Source organism: Neopelma chrysocephalum, unplaced genomic scaffold (genome assembly GCF_003984885.1).
Source record: "Neopelma chrysocephalum unplaced genomic scaffold, ASM398488v2 Primary Assembly neopelma1_96814, whole genome shotgun sequence".
Taxonomy (NCBI): Eukaryota; Metazoa; Chordata; class Aves; order Passeriformes; family Pipridae; genus Neopelma; species Neopelma chrysocephalum.
Genome location: NW_020925458.1, coordinates 147857 through 170488, shown reverse-complemented (window position 1 = coordinate 170488; position 22632 = coordinate 147857). Strand labels below are relative to the sequence as shown.

At 39.4% G+C, this 22632-nt stretch overlaps 1 protein-coding gene across 5 annotated transcripts in view; it reads right to left on the bottom strand.

The window, feature by feature from the left end:
* Positions 1 to 5124: 5124 nt before the first annotated feature.
* Positions 5125 to 22632, bottom strand: part of DOCK8 (dedicator of cytokinesis 8) — an 88160-nt gene continuing 70652 nt past the window's right edge. For all 5 annotated transcript variants that reach the window (XM_027709557.1, XM_027709558.1, XM_027709559.1 and 2 more), the window contains 13 exons: positions 21615 to 21767; positions 20357 to 20515; positions 19480 to 19580; positions 18840 to 19032; positions 14098 to 14241; positions 13113 to 13244; positions 11966 to 12100; positions 11693 to 11782; positions 10995 to 11231; positions 10234 to 10377; positions 9089 to 9195; positions 8053 to 8220; positions 5125 to 7441 (listed from right to left, as the gene is read on the bottom strand). In XM_027709557.1, coding sequence (XP_027565358.1) covers positions 7378 to 7441; positions 8053 to 8220; positions 9089 to 9195; positions 10234 to 10377; positions 10995 to 11231; positions 11693 to 11782; positions 11966 to 12100; positions 13113 to 13244; positions 14098 to 14241; positions 18840 to 19032; positions 19480 to 19580; positions 20357 to 20515; positions 21615 to 21767 — 1827 coding nt within the window. In that variant the 3' untranslated portion in view covers positions 5125 to 7377. The remainder of the gene's footprint in view (positions 7442 to 8052; positions 8221 to 9088; positions 9196 to 10233; positions 10378 to 10994; positions 11232 to 11692; positions 11783 to 11965; positions 12101 to 13112; positions 13245 to 14097; positions 14242 to 18839; positions 19033 to 19479; positions 19581 to 20356; positions 20516 to 21614; positions 21768 to 22632) is intronic.

The window sequence follows — 22632 nt, the reverse complement described above, 5'->3', positions numbered from 1 at the left end:
TTTTGGAGGACCCCTGCATTTTACATATGAGTAAATTCATTTGGAGTTTTCTATCTTTGTACACTGCAAATTCTCAGATTAAAATGTGCTCTGTGCCAGAACTGGGTGAGCAAGGACTGCTCTTATGCACAGACAGCTTTATTTACTTTGTACAAATGATGACTTGATTCCTGTGATGGTATTTTGATTTCATCAAATTCATTAGCCAGTTGTGCTCTTCGAATGGGGTTTCTCAACCTTCATTCTAGTTCCAAATTCACTAGAGGATTTAAACTTAGAGGCATGGTATCAGTTTTAAAAAAATGTGATTGGGATATCGAGGGCCCATAAAAGTGCAAGAAAAAACCCTTGATGTACTTGGGCATTTTTTTAGAAGGGTGGTGGAGATATCTTCTGTTTTTCTTATCTGCTGACTGACTTAACAACTAAGGGCCCATCTGGTGGTCATTTAGGGACGACTCTGAGCACTAAAGGTCTTGCCTTGACTAGAGATCAAGCTGAAGAAGAGAACAGGTCCTTTGTCCGTGTTTCACAGACATCAGTGTGAAGCTGCTTTGCAGAGACTGGTGACAGTTTGAGATGTTCTTAAAATGTATGCCATACTGATTAATCTGTGATTTATAGCGCTGGATGTGAATTTAGATTTGCTCTCATAACTCACAGAGATTCTTCATCCTGAAGCATCCAATACTGGCTCTGCACCAGTAGGGGTACAACATGCCTGGTCTAGTAACAACATATTTGTGTTTCAGCAAACTCATGACTATCAGTGTAAGCCTTCAGCCTTCAAATGTACCTTCTGACAATGTGCAGATTCCTCCATTAAGCTAACTCATCAGTTTATTTTTGGTAGCCAGATGGTTTATCTGGGACCTGGCAGTTGTATGGATACAGGTTTTCTCACTGTTTCAGGCATTCCCTCACTGTTTCAGACCGCCCTGGAACATATGAAGAGTCCCCGTTTCAAACACAATGGTGTGCAATTCTCCTCTCTGGATGCAGGGAGTGCACTTCGGTACTTTACTAATGCAGAGCACTGCTGAGGATTCAAAAAAATGAGTTAATCCCCAAAGCATTTTTTGAGTTTGGGCAGTTCTCCACTCTCCTTCCAGCAGTGGCATGGAGCAGCCCCCTCAGTGGCATGTGCTGGCGTGTCCTGGCTCTTCTGCGCAGTCCCCATAGTGCTCTCCTGCAGCCAAGCCTGCAGACTTGTGAGCCACACCACCATTCCTGTGGATGCTCCCTCCTACACTGGACTGTCCTACCCAACCATACGTATGCTCACAGAAGTCCAGTAAAGGGATCTTGGGCAGGGGGTGAGTTACAGCAGCGTCATGGAGAGCAGGGATGGGAACTGTTTGAAAGTGAACTGCTGAAGCTAAACAGAGGATTAAACAAGCTCCAGTTTTGAAGCCATGAATACCTGGTGTTAAATGCTTTTCCTTATGTTAAATGTTTTTCCTTACCAGGCTGTGGGAATGATCAGCATTGTAGGAAGGCTCAGATGGCCTTTCTAGGAAGATTTCCTCTATCAGTGAAACACAGCTGGTGCTGCAGGGCCAGTGCCCCAGTGATTGTACCTGGCTTGTGAGCAGGATCCCAGTAACTGCAAAGCCACTGGTGGGTACATTTGGGTGCATCTACCACCAATTAGTAATACATAAAATTATCAGTGAACCAAAACTAGTGGGAATAACAGGACATGTTGCCTTTGTCCTCTGTTTCCTCAAACTATGCCTGTTTATGACTGTATTTCCAAGCTTTATAATTTCCATCCATAGCATCCCTTTTGCACACAGGACATGGAACAAGTAGTCACTCTTGGCATCTGTTACTGCAGGAGACTTGCAGGGCCATGCCACTGCTCCTAGACAGCCTGGATCTTGCACTGGAAGCAACAATCCCAATGCTTAGTCTGCCTCCTTCAAAGGAGCAAAGGGAAGGCACAGTGTGCCTTTTGTTTGTTGCTTTTGCACTTTGCCAGTTCTTGGTGGAAACTCGCAAAATCCAGGCAGTCAGCATTAAAAAAACAAGACCAAAAAAACCCCCAAACCCACCAAATCCACAAAAGCTAAAAATATTTTTATTAGGAAAAAATAGAGTTTTCTCTATTGTATTTATTTCTTTATTTAGCTCTTTTGTGATTACTTTTTGCCTGCCAGCTTTCATTAAAGCACAACAGTCCTTGGTTTGGTGCTAAGTGCCCCACATGGTCTAGAAAGTAAGATGCATTCAGCACTTTATCCTGCCTTTAATTCCATTTCCATAGAATTAAAGTACTACTTCTTTTGTTCCCATCAGTGCATTGGGTTTTTGATATTTTGCTCTCTAATTGCTTATTAATTTCTTTATGGATGGATTTCTTTCACTCAGCTGCAGCCTTTGCCCTAGGCTGCAGCAGACCTTGGGGGCAACTGGGTTTCCCTACAACCTGAGCTGAGCAATCCTTTCTACACGGTCATGGAGGAGTGACTTTAATAGTGTTTAACCTGCCACAGATTACAAGAGTTTTGTTCTTCCTAATTTAATCAATTGTTGAAGCCTCTTACCTAAACCAACCTCTTTGAAATCTTTGAGACACTATTGATTTAATGTTATTCTCACAATGTTAAAAGCTGGCAGGATGAAGTACAGTGAAAATGCCATCCTTCTAGGCTGCCAAGAAATCTCCAGCCTCTGAGGCAAGCACTGTGGACTTAATTTTTGTAAAGCTGTTCTTGCTGGCAGCCTCTTCCCTTTCCCTTCCCCTTCCCCCACTGGGAAAAATGCCACCCCAAGGATTTACATTTAAGTTCAGGATTTTATGCCTTAACTCAAGAAGGAACACACTCCTTTGGGAGCATTTCCAACCTTACTTTGATACCTGAGAAGGGGTTCTTCTCCCTAAAAGTTGAGCTGCAAACAAAGGAAAGGATATGGTTTTGTGGCTACTTCCTTTCGTCATTAAGTCCAGAAAAACTTGTTTGCTCGAGGTTTTAAGATAGCTTTGTGTCACTTTCAAATTCTAGATTTATCACCAATGCTAACCTTGCGCTTTCTTCTTTTTTGCTTTTTTTTTTTTTTCCCCACTGAGCTCTCATAGGCGAACAGAAATTTCCACAGATGTTCACATTTGGGAAAGCTGGAAATGTGTGATAGAAAATCTTCCCTTCCAGTTGTTTTGCAAGTGTCTTTTAAATACACAAGACATAGTCCTCCTTTCATCCAGCTGAAATACCTTGTCCCTCTGATTATTAGGGTTTAACTTTCTTTGCAATTTGGATTTCATGAGTAGTAGGCATCCAGTGCATGTTCAGAAATATTCCATTAATAGAGGATGATACGGAAAAACCTTATTCCTGTAAAAAGACATAGTTCTAAAAGAAGTATTAGATCCAGAGACAGAAATATTAAATCAATTTTATAGCATACAAAAAATGCTGTATAATGATTTAGGTATCTTTTAAGTTCGTTAAGTGAAATTTAAAAGAAAAATAAAAGTAGAATTCAACTTTCCTTTTTTTTTCTAAAGGGAAGAATTTGTTTTGAAGGGTGCAAAGCAGGAGATTGCTTAGAACAGAGAAGCAGAACAAAATGTTACAACTTCCAAAGCTTTCTAAAGTATTCCTAGAAAAATTACTATTGGGGATCTTTGGAGGTTTAGTTTGCTTGTTTTGATTAGCTAAACACTTAGTTTGATGTTTTCAGGATTTTTTACTGAGCATTATTGAATGATGACTTTGTTTGTAAAAAACTTTTTCAAGGTTAGTTTTTTGATTCTTGAACACTTGGAAAACAGTCTGGTTTTGAACAAAAAATGAGTCATTTAAACCTCACTAAGAACATGAAGAGTCACAGAAACATATTCAATTCACTGTCAAGTGCTCAATAAATGCCAGAATTCACTGTAACCTTCCCAAACACTAACTGGATTCTACTGTGAGAGTGTATTGCCTTTATTCATGTAATCATAAACAACTTTTTTCAGAGGGGCCCTTCTCCTTTCAGTGCACTGATTAGACTGGAGCATTACCCAACCTGAGATGACTTATTCAAGACCTGTTGATTATTTTTTAATCACTCTGTTTAACTGGTTTAAAAGACGGTTAAAACATAGTCAGCCAAGCTACTCCCTGAGTTGCCCCACTCCGAAATTCAGTCCTAGTGGCAACACCCTATGAACACTCCTTGTATGTGTATCTTTCTACCAGAAGGCATCTGCACTGTAGCGCAGTAAACTCCAGTAAAACACTATTATTGTGCACTTCCTTTTCATAACAAGCATTGCTTTGAGAGATTGTAGTACCTAAAAAATCCCTAGCTGGCTCTGTGGCAGGCTCTCTGCTAAGCTTTAATTCCCTTACATGAAATATTTGAGATGATACTTCAAACAGACAAAAAGGAAAAGAACAACAAAAAAAGTTTAAATGTCTGCTTTCACTTTTCCAAACCTTCACAGCTGGTAAGAAACCAAATCAGCAAGCATTCAGCTTCCAGGAAGCGGACATGTAACCCAGACCTACCAGTTTTGAGTGATAACACCGGTTTTCACTGCTGGTCACTGCTTGCCCCTGTGCACTGCAGGAGGATGGGGCATGGATAGTGTGGCCAACAGAGAGGCACCCATGCTGAGCCAGAGGATTCCTGCCCCATAACCAGCACCATGCTCCCTAAAACTGGTGCTTGCTGATGCTAAATGCAAGGAGTAAGAGAGCTGTGGCGAGCTCCGGGCATGTCTAGGCCACGATGGTGTAATTCTGTGCCTCATGTGCTGGTTCCCCTTAGACAGCCTCAGCAGTTTAGCCCTGGACCTAGTGTGGACAAAACTCAACCTAGTCTTGAATCACCTACACACTGAATTCAGGAATCAGGAATATTTCTGCTCTACAGCTACAGACCAGAAGAAGAAAGGAGGGCTCTCCTGTCACTGATTGTCCTACTGACATTTTTCATGAACACTGAATGAAAAAACAGGAAGCAACTTGTTACCTGTCATTGCTGCAATAGACACAATTTATCCTAAAGACTGACCAACACATTATCTGCCCAGATTTTTGTATTTTTTGCAAAATGGTGCTTCTACAAGAAAAGATTGCTACTGAAATTTTCTTTCTAGCTGTGTTCTGTTGAAGTATAAGGTGCAACACAAAGGAACTTCTGAATATCCTGTGTAACAGTCACTTTATTGCAAAATGAGTATCATAAGGTAGAAAATTTACATTTGACATAATTCAGCTTTTGAAAGAAATGTACAAGCCATGTTCCATTTGTAGAAGGGACAACATGAAATACAAACTGAGAGCAAGACTGGCCAACTGACTGAGGGGTGCTCAGCTTGTAAAATGTGAGTGAAGAGTGCTTCAGTATTCATACTATCTTGAGTGTTATTTCACTTTGTGGAAACACTTCATTACTTTTACCTAGTATATTGTACACCAGTAAGGGATTTTGTTTACTTGAGGTTTCTGTTAATTAGGCTGTAAAGTATAAGCATCTTGTAAACAATGAGGTTGCACTATGGGGTTGATAGATTACAGTATTCTGACCTTTCTCCTCAACTGGCTGTTAAAAGTGATAGATAAGGGGCTAGGTTTTGATAGGCAGACATCTATAGCTTCAAAACTTTGGGAAATTAGTAAACTTTTTAATTTAAAGCTGTTTCAAACCAACTTGAATATAGAGAAACCACTCTGCCATGGAGGCATCTTTTGCTCTGAGCTTTTTATACCATTTGCTTATGTACTTTGGATGTGTTCCCTTCAAAATCAGAGAGTACTTATTCCTGATTAGTGCATTTAACAATACTATTGTTAATAAGGTGGGAAATTCTTTTCTTACACTCCAAGTGCCACGTAAGTATGGTTTATTTTGCCTATTTCCACGTCTCATCTTTTTTGATCATCCTTGTGAATCTTCTGCATAGCACATTCAAAATCTGACACAAATGTCAATGAAGTGCTTGGAATATTCCTATTACCAAATGGCAAGGCTGCAGGTGACTGTAAAAAGTCAAAATGTTTCCCCTAAAATCAACAGCCTCAATCTCCCTTACACTTTCAGAGCAAATAGGCCTTGCCTTTAGAAACACATAGATCAGCTCACAGAAAATTCACTGTCATTTTCTAAAATGAAATATAAAGGAAAAATTCCACCATTTAATTTAACATTAAATTCTGTGTTTGAGGAAATGGAATTGGTTTCTGTAATCAGCATTAAACTATAATTTCCAAAACACTGAAAACATGCATGAGAAGAAGTAATATTGAGGGATGCTTTTATGGAACTTGGTTTCAAAATACAAATATTATGTGGTAAGCACAGTCACAATACAAATTGTGGCTCTGTCATGGCCTCACTAAATGAGTTCTAATCTCTCTCAGCATCCTCATCTGCAAAATTGTAATAACATTTCCATACTTCAGAGAAGCGCTCTAAAGGTTATTTAGCAAAATGTTTGCTTATGGCTCAGAAAATACTAACTATTAGGTATTATAAATTATGTGCTAATTTCTCTTGGGCTGCAGTAAAGTCTGAGCTAAGTACTTTGCAGGAAATCCCCACTGTGAGCTCCTGTAGTTAATTTTGGATAAGGCTATCTACATAAAAGCATTGTATAATAAAACAATCACTCATAGCTTAGCATCTTCTTTTTAAACTATTATATGTTAGCTTCTCTGCTAAATATGTCACAGATTATTAGGAAACGCAACTGTATAGTCCCTATGCTTAGAAAAAAATTTTGAAGATCTATAAGAATTATTTATTACTAATTCTTGCTTTTCAAGCTTTGGTTGAGAAAACTTGTGCAGAACTCCCTAGAGTTAAGGATCATGATAGAATCTGGTGACAGAAACTGACTGAGGAAATTATTCTTTCCTAAAGTGTCAGCTCAGCAAACACAGAGCAGGGGACCATGTTTATCCTCATTAAGACAACATTTAAGCATGTGATTAACTTGCAGCATGTGCAGCATTGCCAAAAGCACATGCCTTGGAAAAGGACCACAAACACATACAACTTGTCATTCCTTAGACATGTTATTTGCATTCACCTCAACCAAACCATTCCCAGTTCTACATCTGTTAGTTAGTGATGACTGACTTCATGCCACTGACCACTCTAATGTCCACCCCTTCTGCAGTAAGTGATTATTTTACAATATATACACAAGTATCTAAAAAGCATCCCCTTCGTTCCAAGCCCTCATGCTTTGTGCTTGATTAGGAATTATCCCCTAGTTTTCATTCAGTAATCTTGTGTAAATGCTTTTCTGCATGCTGCCCAGAAAGTGCACATGCTGTCCTGTGAGAGTTTTCTGATTTCATAGATGTGGAATAAAATACTCCATCACTTCTGGCTTGCAGCATGAAGCTCTTCCTTGGCCAAAGCAGCTGGTTCTTAGGTGCTTTGTGAAGAAGTCTGGGCATCGTATTTCCTAAAACTGTGGTTACGAAAAGATTCCCTGCAATGAAATAAAGTTGGCAGATGAAAAACAGTCCAAGAAATACCTGCCTTGTGAAAAAGAGCAGCTGACAAATCTTCAGCTGAAACATGTTATGTGCTGGCAAGTCCAAGTTGTCATTCCTTCTTCTCCTCTCACTCCACACTGGGCACAGTGGCTTTGTGAAGAAGCATATATTCATAAGAACATTAGACTATTCTGTCTCAGTCATGTGACTAAAAAGAGCTATGTTTTCTTGGAATGAAAGGATCATTCTTAGTTCATGCTAACTAATACCACACGGTGCCATACCTGTTCTATCTACTTCTACCTTCAAATGTAGAAGAAATCACAAAATGTTTCCAATACCTTTCCATTAGGGTAAGGTGGGAGTCTTATCTAATGATGCATTAAAATTATATAAATCCTCTACGCCAGGAATAAGCAGCTTGAGAAACACAGTTAACACTACAATCAGCTCCAATGGAAGTCAGCAAATTTCTTTAATCAGGAATGGAGTTGGCAGTGTATATTATGGCCTGGTTTTAGCAGACAGTGAAACTCCCTTTCTTCCTTGCAAAAAATAGCATATTTTTGTATACCCACCACAGATAACCCTGCCCTAATTGTACCTTGTGCTATGGACTTTCACTACAGGTTTGTACAGCTCTGGAATCTTCCTCTCAATCATGGGCCTAAGGTTCTCTTTCAGCTTCATGTAGTTCCTTTTGAGCTCTTGATGATATTCCCGCTGGTCAGCAGTAATAAGTTGCTTATTTTTCTCCACTGCTTCACCACACCTGGGCAAAAGAAAAATCAAAAAGGCATGTCATGTATCATCTCTACTTCTGTTAAACTCATTCATTTCGTATTAGGTATTTTGAACGGACAAGGATACAGGTCTTTTGATAAGCACTCCCCTGGTAACTCGTCAAGACCAAAGTGATAATGAATTAATAAGAAACCTCTGTCTTTTCCAAGTACACAAATTGAGATTATATTTTTTAAACACCAGAAAAGCATGACAGACCTAGTAAAAACAAATTTAATGACTGCAGAATACTGAGCTAGCTGCCTACTTAGCGTAAACAGATGCAGTGACAATAGCAGAAAGCAGAAGCTGTATCTGTTGCATAAGACTCATTTTTTAACTCAAGCTTATGCTTCAGCGATTATGCCTTGTTTGGACTATGAAGAGGAGTATTTTGGTATAAGAGTATGCTTGTTAAGATTTACCAGCATATCTGAAGCAAAGGACATATATGTCTGCCACTACCACTGTGTAGGTTTGACAGATAGGGTCAAAGGTTTTCTTATGAACACCTTTCTTTATATCTTCTAAATGTCACTTCATTGAAAGTAAAATCAAGGCTGTAGTCTGAAATGCTTGCTTTCTGTAAAAATGTCAAAAGATAAAACAAATGGAACATCTTAATTTATACATTATTTGTTTGAAGTGTTAAAATTTTCTCCCATTTGGGATGCAATGTCTACCTAAGCATTTGCCACGAAGCAGAGATAACAAGTCTGGCCCAAGTGTCTAAAGTGTGAGATGCCAGGATTCATGATGCTAAGTTGTATAATTAATAACTAGTTATATTATCGTTGAATTATTGCTATTATTGACTTTATTGATGCAATTCAGCATTTCAATTTTGTTTTACTGACCTCATTATAAACTCTTTGAAACACAACCTCAGCTTGTTGTGATGTCGATAAAGTTTGGGGTCTGCTGGAATTTCGGCCAGGAACACTTGTGCTACCTCTAGCGGTCCCTTACAGGAATAACAGACGAAAATGTTAAAAACGCTTGCTTAGACTGAAAACAGATAAACAGACGTTTGTTCAAGCTGTTTGTTATTTCATGAGTGGGATTATGAAAGAAAAGAAAACCACGCACAGTTACCATAACAGGATGGGTTTTTGCTCCCTTACCCCCGATATTTCCTTTCACAAGCAGAGTTTTTGCCCATCATATCTTATCCTGTCCTGTTTTTATTTCTCCTCCAGCCCCACAGCAAAGGGAATAGACAAATCCTGCTCAACAGAGAAGAGCTGGGATACTGACAAACTGGTTAGGTTAGAGAAACACAGCTCCTATGTGTGGTATTACAAGACCTCAAGGGTATTAAATAAGCCCAGCACAGAAAAGGACCACTCTTTCCAAAGCTTATAGGAACATGTTATTTCAGACTAGACACTTTGGTTGATGAAGAATCTGGAGAAACTGAGAGTATTTAGGCTTTTAGCAAAGAAACCAAGCTCTGTGCAATTGCGCATAATACCAAGTTTTTGCTCAGTTATGTCTCCATTCTTTCATTAAAAAAATTTTAATTGCCTGGGGTTTTTTGTTAGCATATATATTTATGTTATAGTTACTGCATCTCAGCTTTCTTTTTGGGCACTCAGGTCTTGACTTCATTTATTGACTTAATTTCTGTGAAACTGAGTTTGCAGTGGTCCCACAGCAGAATTGTTACTATTATTCCCATTGCCCAAGGATATATCTGGACTGAACAAAATGGCTGAGATGGCTAGCGTGTTAGAAATGGAAAATACTTGGTTGCATTCACAAGGTTTCTGTGAGTGTCTGCACCTACAATCAAGGCGGCGTTTCCACGAGCACTTTCACCAAAAGCATACCTAATGAACAGTATACAATGACTAAATATCAAGGGATGAAGTTTAAATGCACATTGTGACTAAACGTATCTGACTAGATGTACTTCTTCCAGTGCAAGAGATAACAGCAAAAAAGAAACAATGAGAGAAGTATGCAGAAGCTTTTCATCTGGCTTATTTGGATCCCTTACCTGGTTTACAGTGGCTCCAACTGAGCCCTGCAAAACCATCTGGAGCATTTTGGCATCTGGTGGTTCTTGGTTGGTGGCTGCAGTTAGTTCCTGTGTTTTTTTACGCATATCTTCAATAGCAACTTCAATTGGGGTTAAAACAAACTAATGGAAATGGAAAAAAAGATGCTTCATTACCTGAATCATGCATGGAGTTGACCTGTTCTAAATCTGACAACATCACTATCATTCTTCCATGTCAAAAACAATAGTTGCAAAACTCAGGAAGACTGTTTGATCTAAATGTCATCTTGGAAGATACTGCATCTGATCCAAAGCTCTTTCCCATCTTATCATTTGCAATAATAGGGTGTGAATCAGACTCCCTGTTTGCATAAATTCATTATTATTCTGCTGACTTCACGTCTGAAATTGCCCTTTCTACAGTATAAAGCTTCCCATCTCTAAACCAGCTCTGATCCCAATCTAGTTCTCTGACTGTACTTCTAGCTACTTCATCAGCTATAAACAGAACTCTACTCGTCCTCCTACATTGCATTACAACTAGGAGGCCAGAAGAATGTACCATTACCATCCTTTCTTCTCCATAGCAAGTATCTATTTTGCATTTTTCTACCTTTCTGTAACAGTCCTGTTTATGAGAGCAACATCTGAGAAATTCAGCATTCTTTTTGTTCTGCCAAGCATAGAATTTGAAAGTCTTCCTACCCAGAAATACCCAGCCCCTGAGAAATTAGATCTTGTCTTCAAAACCCAATTACCTCTTCTCTTTCAAGGACATTGATTCTAGTTTTGATATAGGGGAAAGCATGCATTGTGGTTAGGATGGTGTTCCTCTTGTATTGCTCACTAAGCTCTCCTCGGGGGCGCCCATCCTTGGTGAAAGGTGTAGTGTACATGAACCGACAGATGTTGAAGTTCTTCTCAAAATAGGTAACTCTGTCCTTCATTTCGTACTCATCAAAATATGGCTCCACAAAAGTAATTTGTATGTATGCCTACGAAAAGAGGGAAGAACCATTACACTACTTTACAGCTCAAGGAGTGTAAAAGGAATGGTACATGAAATATCCTGTAGTTCGCATTGGCTAAGGATGGTCTGGAAGAGCACAGAGCTGCAAATCCTTAAGGGATCCTTCTCTTATTCAGAGCTAACAAAACTTGCATCTAGGAGGGTACAGCTTAACCCTGGGGATCAGGACCAGAGCAGAGACCAGAGATCAGATCTTCTAATTTTCATACTCTGTGATAAGATACAAAGCAAAGCCTGTCACAGAGGCTTTAACATTCCTGGGCACAGAGATACAGTCAGGTGTTTTTTTGGTTTTGTTTTGGTTGTGGTTTTTTGGGTTTTTTTTGGTGCCTTAATGTTTAAGCATAAAAGTTGCAAGGCGGGCCCCCTCTCCTCCTTTCTCTTCTGTGACAAAGCACTCAACACTCTTGATAGTACTTTCCCTACCTTATTGGGATCCAGCTTTCTTCTGTCGACAGGAGCAGAGTCCTTAATAACTTCCACAGCATCCTCCCCAAAACACTGGCCATAAAATCCCTGGAAAGGGAACAGAATTATCCCAAAATGTTTTTATTTAGAATGTTTTTATTGTATCTTATGATACAAATCAGTTAGTTACTGATTTTTTATATAGCAATAATACTATTAGGAGTGTGTGGGTTCATTGGAAAGTATAACATAATATTTGAGACCATCTTAACATATTGTTTTTATCTTTACCTCTAATCTGTGAGAAATCTCAGGAAGCTTGGTAATTGCAGGTTCCTTATAAACAAATTCCTGTTCATCCAAGTCCCCAAATTTGGATCCATAGAAACCAACACGGAAGTAAGTTCCAAACATTCGTTTTTGACCCTAATTATTAAAAAGAAAGAGGAAATTTACAATCAGGTTTTTTTATGTGAACGTTGTAGTATTTGGATGCCATTTTTTCCCAATTGATGTATAAGAAAACCCACTAGTCCTACATTTTCCCCATTTCAAAGCCACTTCTATATATCAACAGTGCAGATGGATTACAAGCACAGAGATCACAAACCATTACATCATGGCACTGTGGTGTCTCTCCCATGGGAGACAGTTCTCCACAAACTTCCCCAGCGTGAGTCCTTCCAATGGGCTACATGACTTCCCATGGTTCTCTACATAACTGCTCCAACATGGGTCCCTTTCCAGGGGGTGCAGTCTTTCAGGCACAGCCAGCTCCTGAGTGAGTCCTCGACACAGTCACAAGTCCTACAAGGAAACTTGCTCCAGCATGGGCTCCTCTCCCCATGGGCCTGCAGGTCCCTGCCAGGAGCCGGCTCCAGTGTCGGTTTCCCATGGCATCACATCCTCTTTCAGGCATCCACCTGCTCCCACGTGGGGTCTGCATGGGCTGCAGGTGGATATCTGCTCTCCCACTGACCTCCATGAGCTGCAGGGTCACAGCTGCCTCACCATGGTCTTCACCATGGGCTGCAGGGGAATCTCAGCTCCAGTGCCTGGAGCATCTCCTCCCTTTTCCATCTCCTCTGACCTTGGTGTCTGCACAGTTGCTCCTCTCACATATTTTCACTGCTTTCTTCTCTGAGTGCAATTACATCTCTTCAATAACTTGTTTTCTGTTCTTAAATATAATGTCACAGAGGTGCTACTACCTTCTCTGATGGTCTCGGCCTTGGCCAGCAGCAGGTTCATCATGGAGCCGGCTGGCATTGGCTTTGTTGGACACAGGGAAAGCTTCTAATAAAAGCCATCCCTGTAACCCTCCCCCTCCGCTACCAAAAGCTGGCTACACAAACCCAATACACATGTGAACAGTTTTATTAAAAAACAGTGTGACCCAGCAATGTCTCTTGCTAGCACTGCTTTGCCTCACAGGTACCTTATTAATTATGCTGTCAAAGGCTTTCTGTAGCTTGCTGTGTGTCAAGGTAAGCTTCCTGAAGTCTCGATGTGCCTCCAGTATGGGAATGACGATTTTGTACACCTCATTCACAGTTTCATACAATCCTCCCTTGGGAGAAAATAAAAAAAAAAGGAAAAAAAGAAGAAAAGAAATTAGTTCCCATGCAGTCTGAAAAGAAATTACATCTCCATTAATGCCTTGGCTGAAAGAGAATTTATGGGACTCATCTGTTAATCTGCTATGTTGCTTGTTTTAGCTTTCTAAAAACTAGTAATAGTAAATGGGTAGTTTTGAATAGCAAACAACAATATGGATGTATTTGGGATTTCTGATCTGTTGGGCTCTCAAGCCTAAACTCCTGTGTAAGGCACATGGTTTCTACTTCAGGATTAGAAGAGTTAGAAATGCAGGACAACCAGAGCTGTGTCTGGACAAAAGGAGCCCAACTGATATCTTTAGAGGTGCTAAATCACACATCTTCTTTAGCACAATGTTAAAATGATGAGCAACTTCAGTATTAACATCATGACTCTTTACATGGTAAGTGGAAACTATGAGACTGGTGGTTGTATACTGTGCAAAAACATAGGAGTAACTCTCACATGGTTTGTAAAAATGATAGTTTAAGCAAGATTTTTTTCTTAAATGTACTATCCTGTGAAAATATTAACCAAAAAGCTTCGTTCATGCCTGAGACAATCACTTTCTCTTGATGCTGCCTGTAGTCTGCACAGCAGAGGTAGATATATGGCTAAACTAGGCTACCTGAAAAGCCTAGCTTCATTGATCTGACTGAAGCAGGACTGGGATGGCTATAAGATGTGGCCTCTTGTTATTTGGAGTGTGGCAGATCTGTAGCACTTGGTTTAGCAGTAAGACTTTGTTTCCTCATGCATGAGAAAATATGGATGTGGCCCAAGTAGTCCACTATGCCCTCCTGGTGATTTTGGCCCTCACTCACCGTGCTGAAGAGTTCTGCAGCTTGTTCCAGCAGCCCTACCAGTCCACTTTCTGAGAAATACCTTCCAGAACATATGCCATCTTCATCTGGAGACAAAACATCATCTGAAACAGCAGATTCCTCCAGCACATTGGTTGAAATGTTCTAAAATACAACAGAGCACAGAAATCAGAAACCTAGATCAACAGTATATCATAAAGATCGAGGCAGAAACAGTTTCAACATATTTACATGACAGGAAGAAGAATAAGGTTATACAAGTGCAGCCAGGGGACACACAGTTCAATTCCTTTTAGAAGTGAATATAACATCATAAATCTCCATAAATGGCAGATCATGAGTTTTGCTACAAGAATCATGAATTTTTTTTCTTGTCTAAGGTTTAAAAGGCAGTCTCCTGTGGGTCTCAAACTAGCTCTCCTCTGGTGGCTGGATTTCCATGGAGCTACAGTGAGCTCAATCTCCAATGCCTCTGCGGTCACAACCAATGTGCCCTTCCTGCTGCTGGCACCTGGGAGTGGAAAATTCCAAGCTGCACTCTGGACCTCCTGCCACCTGCTTGAACTTAACTTTACTGCTTGACTTGAGCTTTCAAGTTTTGATTAGACTTCTGCAAGCAGAGGAGAAGTAGGACACAGACAATATAGCTCTAAAATCCCAAATAACTGAATGCTGCTTCTTGTTTCATCCTCTGACATATTACACTTTGATCCTGCAGAATTTACTTGGTTTCTTGTTAAAGTTATCATGCATTTAAATAGAACTAAATAAAGTACACAGTGTCAGTCACTGTTTTGGGATTCTAAACCATGAAATAACACGTCTATTGTTCTTCAGGATTCCTTTGAATAAATGACACTGGGTAGCATCAACGTTAAAAATTTTATAATACATAGAAGTACATGTACATTAACACCAAAATATGTGTGCATGGGACTGGCATATGTAACTTTCAACAGCAGCAGAAATGCTAAGCTTCGATTTGCTATTAATTAAAAGGAGTTATATTAGTGTCATAGTGTCTCACTTCAGCAGAAACTAGCAATGACAATCTGTCTGAGTGCAAGATGGATGCCAGCTGGCTAGCTAGCTGAGTCCTTAAAGACATCTTTATAAAATGGCAGAGACACTGAGGGCTGTTACTATTGATCAGATTCAGATTAAGAATTGGCACCACACATCACTAGCAACACTGGACTTCCCCCCTGGGTTTTGTGGACGTATTTATTTCTCCATGGGTGAAATTTACTCCAACCATGCTGCCATCACAGTGCCTGATCTGCACATCCTGTCAGCTCCACTGGAAGGGTGAGCATAAACCTCAGGACAGTATTTGCAGGAGTTAAGAATATGTCTGAATTTTGGCCAGAGGGAAAACTGCAGCACATGTAGCACACCCATGCCACTTTTTACCTACCAGTCTCATTGAAGATAGTGGCTTCAACCAGATTTAGCCTCACATACCTATGGCAACTCGCAACCCATGCTGCAGATCAATTTCTGGTTTTCCTTTCTTTAACAGTGGCCATTAAGGACTATTTTCATGTGACCTCTGGTGGCCTTTCCCCCCCTCGCCCTCTATAGCAAATGGAAAAGAGTCCAGAGAAGTGATTTATTTATGAAGGTAACGAGAAAGTCACAGACACCAATTACTCCTTATTCACCTTTAACTAATGTCAGGCATTTTACTTCTGGGCACTCTAGCAGGAGAGAGCCTTCATGATGTACTCCTAGTGCTTGTGTGATCTTTTGCAAAGTGGGCATGCCTCACCAACTTTAGCCTTGATCTACCTTTCATATTGAAGAATTTTATATGTCCCTTATATAATAAAGGCAATACATAAATTGCCATGTATTTCATCAGCAATTATTTTGGACTTCACAAGCCTAGTTTTCTTTAAGAAAAAGAACCACTTATGTAAACTCAAAAAAACCTGTGATCCCCAGCCCATATCACTATGTTAAATGTGGCCATGGTAACCTGCAACCTAGATCCCCAAAACAGCAAAGTCCAATTAGGCTACTGCTGAGCCATGACTAGTCAGCTCTGCCTCAGGAGGTAGACACACACACACTAAGTACTTATCTGTGGTAATATAAAATGACTTTAAAATCATTTCATATGCAATTCATACTCTCACTAATTTTGCTTTATCACTTGCAAAGGGGATTTAGTGAAAACATGAATTAAGCTCAAAGGGAATTTCACTGAAAGCGACTCCATTCTGATTTTGAGGGATAGTTTTGTCTGGCACAAAAGGAAAAGTGTTAGTCTAGTGATAATCAGTTTTCTGAATGCTAACAGACTCACTGCAGAAGACCTAGGTCAACTGATTTGATCCTTTGCTGCCTTATTTTACTCATCTGTAAAAAGAAGATAACACTTCCACTCATCCAGAATAATATTTTTATACACATTATTATCATCCTCAATTCCACAACTAAATATATATCACTGATATTAATTAATTTCATATCTGAGCCAAATGAAGAAATGATCACAGAAAGAGTCTAGGACAGAGATCTGTAACTCCAGGTAAAGCCAAGGCAATCTGCGTAGTCTTTCTCTCTTTTAACGAGGTCACCTGAGTAAGAACTTCACAGGTGCTACAAAACACAAACCTATTTGTAGAGAATGGGAGCTCTTTTCTTGAAAGCCTATGTAAAAATGCAAAGTGTTATTATAGTTAATTATTGTTATTGAGCAAACCGAAATTCAAAATTATGCTGTCAGATGAAGACTTGTGCAATCAGTTTCTGGTTATTAAGGCATTTTACTACCTCTCTCCTATGGGGCAACCGTTCCTTTGGCAAACATGTATTTACACAAGCATTTTGATGAGAGAGATTGATTTGCTGCTTCTAAACTCCTACATTTTTGCTTTCCTAGTGCCTTGTAGAATAGACTTCAGATGTCTAAAATAAATGAAAACATATCCATTCGTGGCAATCTGCATAATCTAGGAGCAATGGAGGGAGGAATTGCATTCTGGTCAAATGTGTTGAGTTTACAAGTACTCAAGGCAGCCTGGGAGCAGAGTGACATTGGGAAGGGAATGCAGAGTTTACTTATATCTACATAATGATAGTATGTAACAAGTAGAGAGAAAAGAAGTAAATAGAAGTAATGAATGGAAGTAAGAAGATATACAAAACTGATAAGGGATGCAAAATGGTAGAAGTATAAATCTATGGCCGGAAGTTTAGCCAATAAAAAGAGTACAAACAGATATTCTGATATTGAAGAAAATCAAGAATAACACTAGTCCATCACCTGATTGCTAAGGAGAAATGCAAATATTAATGCCCAACAAACTAAATTCAATGCAAAATGCAAAGTGGTTCAATCATGTTCACATTTACTATTCTGAAGAGAAAAAACCCCAGGTGGTATAGTAATATCAAGGGATGATGAATGTACCAACCTTGGAATTAGCCATTTCAAAATCATCTTGACAATAAAATGTGCTCTTTAACTGTTCAAAAGAGCTCAGCAAAAGAGTAATCAAGCAATGAATACAGACTTGCCATGTTTTAGAAAACTGGAGAAGTTCCAGAAGAGGAAATACCCTTTGGGGCCACATTTTGTTAAAAGTGTACAAGATGCAGCAGATAGTGGTAGGTTTACCAGACTGCACCAGGACAAAATGGTGGAAATACTGATACAAAATTACTAAAGAAAACATTTAAGGGATTGTAGTTAGTCTGAATCAACACTAGACTACAGAAACCTGATACTTTCTAAAAAAAGAGATTACAATCTCATAAAGGTAATAATAGATATCCATACAACATCTAAGCTGATTCTGCAAAATATTTCCACTAATTAGTTGAAATGATTTATAATCATTGCAGCCAACACTCTATAAATTAACAATGGTCTCCACTGGTCTTAGCAAATAATGATAAATGAGGAATTATTAACACATGGGAATATATTAAAGGTTTGACTATTTTTAATAGTATGTGAAAAAAAAGTAGTAAAATCATTGACTTTGCATATGAAGACAGTTCAGTTAAGAGTAACAAAAAATGCATAACCTGATAAAAAAGTATATATATCTGTATTTCAAAATGTCTAACTTTAACAATCAAGAGTTATGCTTTCATCTGTGTGATGTAGAAGAGCAAGGTGAAAAACAGAACACAAAAAAACTGTCTGGAAAAGATCAACGTATCACCTAGTAAAGAGCTCAACAACCCCAAAAGAACCAGTGGAGTCTTTGGAGAGATAATCTGAGAGCTACTTCTCACACTGAAAGAATTCATGGGACGTTTTTATTGGACTTGGATGTACTGTGTATAGACTACAGTGATTGTGTTATTCATCAGTCAAAAAGGGCTGGTTAGTAACTCGAGGACCATCAAAGGATTGGAGAATATGCCTAAAAGAACTGAGTAGCTCCAATTACCCAGATTATAAGAAAGGAGTTTGAAAGATGCATCTGTCACAGTTGACAAGTAACAGCCCTAAGAAAAGGCATGTGAAAATAGAGGGGCTCTACTTAGCAAGTCAGAGATTACAGTATTGAAATGCTGGAAATAGAAGTTAGAAACAGCTGGATACTAAAAGACTAGGCTTTATCAGCAGAAATCATTGGAATAACCTACCAAGAGTAGTGTTGCTACACTGCCATTGTAACTTTTCCCCCTCATACGTGCATTTCTACTTTACTTAACACAAGAAGGAATACACACATCAGAACACACCATCCCAGTCTTATGTGGTCAAAACTTTTTACCTGAAAGCTGACACTGCCCACTGGGAGATAGTTTCGATCCTCAAGCATGCTCAGGTACTCTGCCACCAGTGCTGCAGCATGGACCAAGCACATGGCTGCTTCTGTGTAGCACTTCCTCTTGGTGTGCTTCTCTGCCATGTTCTGCAGCCAAGTCAGCCGCAAGTCTGGTGATGTCTGGTATCCTTTTGCAATTCTAACAACAGAGGGCAGAAAGGAGCTGTGAACAATCACTCCTCAAATAACAGAAATACCTTTATAATTCTTCACCTGCGTGAAATGGAGGAAGCCTGTCTTTATTCTGTATAATTCACTAAACACGATGCAAACGAAATGGTTAGGCAGTGTAGGCAGGATACCCAGGGCCTATGAGGATAGTAAAACTGCTGCACCTAACACTCTTCAGTATTTACCAGTCCCTGACTCCATCCTTGCTCAAATATATGCCGACCTCCCAGTGGCTCTACTGCAATGTGCTCACTGCTGCAGCCTGGGCTCCCTGTGACAGATCCGCCGTGCTAAAGAGGGAATGTACAAATCCAGAACAGCTAGAGGGTTTGTCCACAGCGTGTCCCTAAAATGCACAGTTCTTGTGTTCACCTCAATGCAGAATTCTCTCAGTTGCAATTCTAAACAGATTCACCTGTACATGAGGTCCATCAGCATCTCCGGGTCTTCCTGAAATTCCCTCATTTTCACCGTATCTGACAGGATGCTGTTCAGATTACACAGTAGCTCCTCTACCTGCAGTAATACAAAGATCAATGTGCATTTCTCAGGGGTTCATTTTTTCCTTCTGGAAAAATAACAGCATATGTACCAGCTGATGTTATTCTCTTAAGTCTCTTTTACCCAAGGGAATGTCAGGATGCTGAATTGCTGCAAGATATGTTTTTTTTCAGCTATATTCAATACAGTAAAGACTGCTGACATAGCAAATCTTATACACATATTTTTATTAATCAAAATGAGTTGAAATCCTTTGATCTATTTATTTCTGAATGAAAAAAAATCAAACATATGTGCTAATGGAGTTCAGCTTTGGTTATCTTTGATCTGATAATAAACCAGATGTTTTTGTAAGTCTTCAGCACAAGCTGAGTAACTGTAAGAATTTTAGCAAATCATCTGACAATTGCTTGAAATGTTTTTCATTATTGCTGCTGACACCTTATGAGTTGGCAAAGAGAGAGAAGTTTCTCTGGTGCTTGTCTGAAAACATAATGAATCAAATTCCACCTTGGGATATTCTTACAGTTCCTACTTGGGTCCAGAAGAAAGCTGTACTCAAAACTAAGAGATGATTCTCCTGTAATGTGATTTCAGAGGACATTCTCAAGAGTTTATACTAAGGAATTAAGTCATCCACTTCTTCCCTGCTTACTGTTGTGTAAACTCATGCAATAACCAGTGCATCCTTATTTTTGTTGCTTTGAAAGAACAAAATCTAGAACTTGCTTCAAGCACACTCCTATGTGAAAGCTTTTGATAGAAGACACACATGTTAAAGAAGATTTTACCTGGATGGGAAATGGAGTTGCCTGCATATCCATATCTTCCTCTGCATAGGCTAGGATGGTTCGTAAGGACCGTCGAAGGAATTCCTCATTAAACTCTGGTGATTTTCCAACCAGAGAAGCTAGTGACATGGTCACCTGCATCTTCACTCTTGCAAAATTCTTTCAGAAGACAAAACAACAACATGAAAGAATGATGGCTGCACTGCATCATGCGTATCTCTGTCTACTCTTTAAAACAAACCCACTTTCTCCTGCCCACACTGAGTGCATTAAACTCACCACTCATACAAGTGGCCTGTGGTACCTCAAATCCAGTCCTGTTTTACCCACTTAAGCCAAAGTTCTCTAATTCTGACATGTCTGTACTCTGGGACTAGAGTGTTCCTTGGAATACACACGCTTGCTTGAGACAAAGGGAAGTCAGAAGCACCCCTTCCCCTCTCTGCACAGGCCAGTGGGTGTGACGATCAGATCACCCATAGAGGAGAAGAAGAGGAAGCATGACTGGGAAAACATTCTGGAAACAAGTCCAGGAAGCAAAAGGCCTCTGAGGGCTTCAAGCGGTGGTGCACTACACCTTGCTAATCACAGTGTCTCCACAGTACATTTTTCTTCTGCAAACCTAGCACTTTTTACGTATCCAAAGCCTTTAAACTAACAACTAGTGGAGTTATTACTTTAACAACTGTTAAAGATTGTTAACAGTTTAGATTGTGTGAGGTCTGATGCTGTCCAAAATGCTAATGTATGTACTTTCATGCTAGAACATTATGAACCTACATGCATAATCTACACATTTTTATTTCATATGTGTGGCAAAAATCAGAGTCCAGTCCAAAGACCAAGCACTTGGCGAAGAATTCCCATTAATATATGTATGCAGTACTACTGAGATTGTAATTGCATTAGAATAGAACTAGACTGAGTAGTGCTGACACAGAACTGAAAACAGAAGTGAGAGAATGAAAAGTATTGCTTAAACATTGTATAGGCTTTGATGTCAGAGGCCTAATGCTGTTCCGTTTGAAGTTGCATTTACAGATGTTGCAGGAAAAAGTCACATTTTCCTAAACAAGGCAATGAACAATAATTAAAACTACTTTCCCTCTACACTTCTAGCACTTCTCCTGGCTCAAATGTGTGAAACAGCAGACCATGTGATTGTCTGCAGATGCATTCTATTTGCTATGGCAACTGCAGTCTGTTTCAATTGATCACAAAAAGGGTCACAAAACATACTGCTTTCTAAAAATCTTACACTGGTAGAGCTGAAACTGTATCTCATGAGGAGATAGAGAGTGGCACAGGCTTGAGTCCGTGTAATATCTATGCTGCTGCTGCAGTGATGGAGAACTCTTTGACACAGGTCAGCACACTGTTCAACCTCCTCTTCAAACAGCAAATCTCCAAACTAAGGGAGACAGAGAAGAAAACATTCATTACTCTCATTTCTAGCATTAAAACATCATTAGCTTAGTGCACAAAAATCACAGAATTCAGCAAAAGACTAAACTTTTCAAAACCAACATTTTATTTTTTTTTTAAATTTAGACTTCTGATTCCTGTGATGCTACAGGTTCAATTTTTAAGCTTTTCTACAGAAAATAAGGGTTTGGAAATAGTCTTTGTGTTTTGAAAAAGAGAGAATGAGTCAGAATGACAACATTTCTCAGAGTGGGATGGCCCCAGGTGCTTTCGAAAACATAAAATATTGTAAAATTCTTAGAAGCCTGGAGAGTTGCTATTTTCAGAATACATCATAGTTGATGAAACATGCAAATACTTCCTTAAGCATATGGAGCAATTACTAGCTTTTTACACCAACGCCCTACCCTTCCCCAGGCCTCCAGCATGTTCTTCCACCTACAGCGTGCCACAAAACTTCCACTGCCCAGCTTTCGTGCAAGACTCTCCTTTACAGCATCTTCACAATGCACAAAGCAGAAAATAAGCTGAGGGGGTAAGATATCTGTCCTAAGAAACTCTCACCATAGAAGCACAGATGCATCAGTACCATATACACACACAGAGGACTGATAAAGGTGGGTGAGTGAACTCAAGATATTATTATGTGGGTGTAATTTGCAGATCCATTTTCCAGTTCTCAACTTTTTTCAGTTCATTATCTCACTGTTTTATGTCTAATTTATATTACAAGCCCAGTGGCACAGGGTTTTACCATTTTTATTTGTAAAATAACATCTATATGCCTACAGTGTAATAGAAGTAATAGAAATAATTACAATGATTGCTTCAGAAAATACAGAACTGAGTCA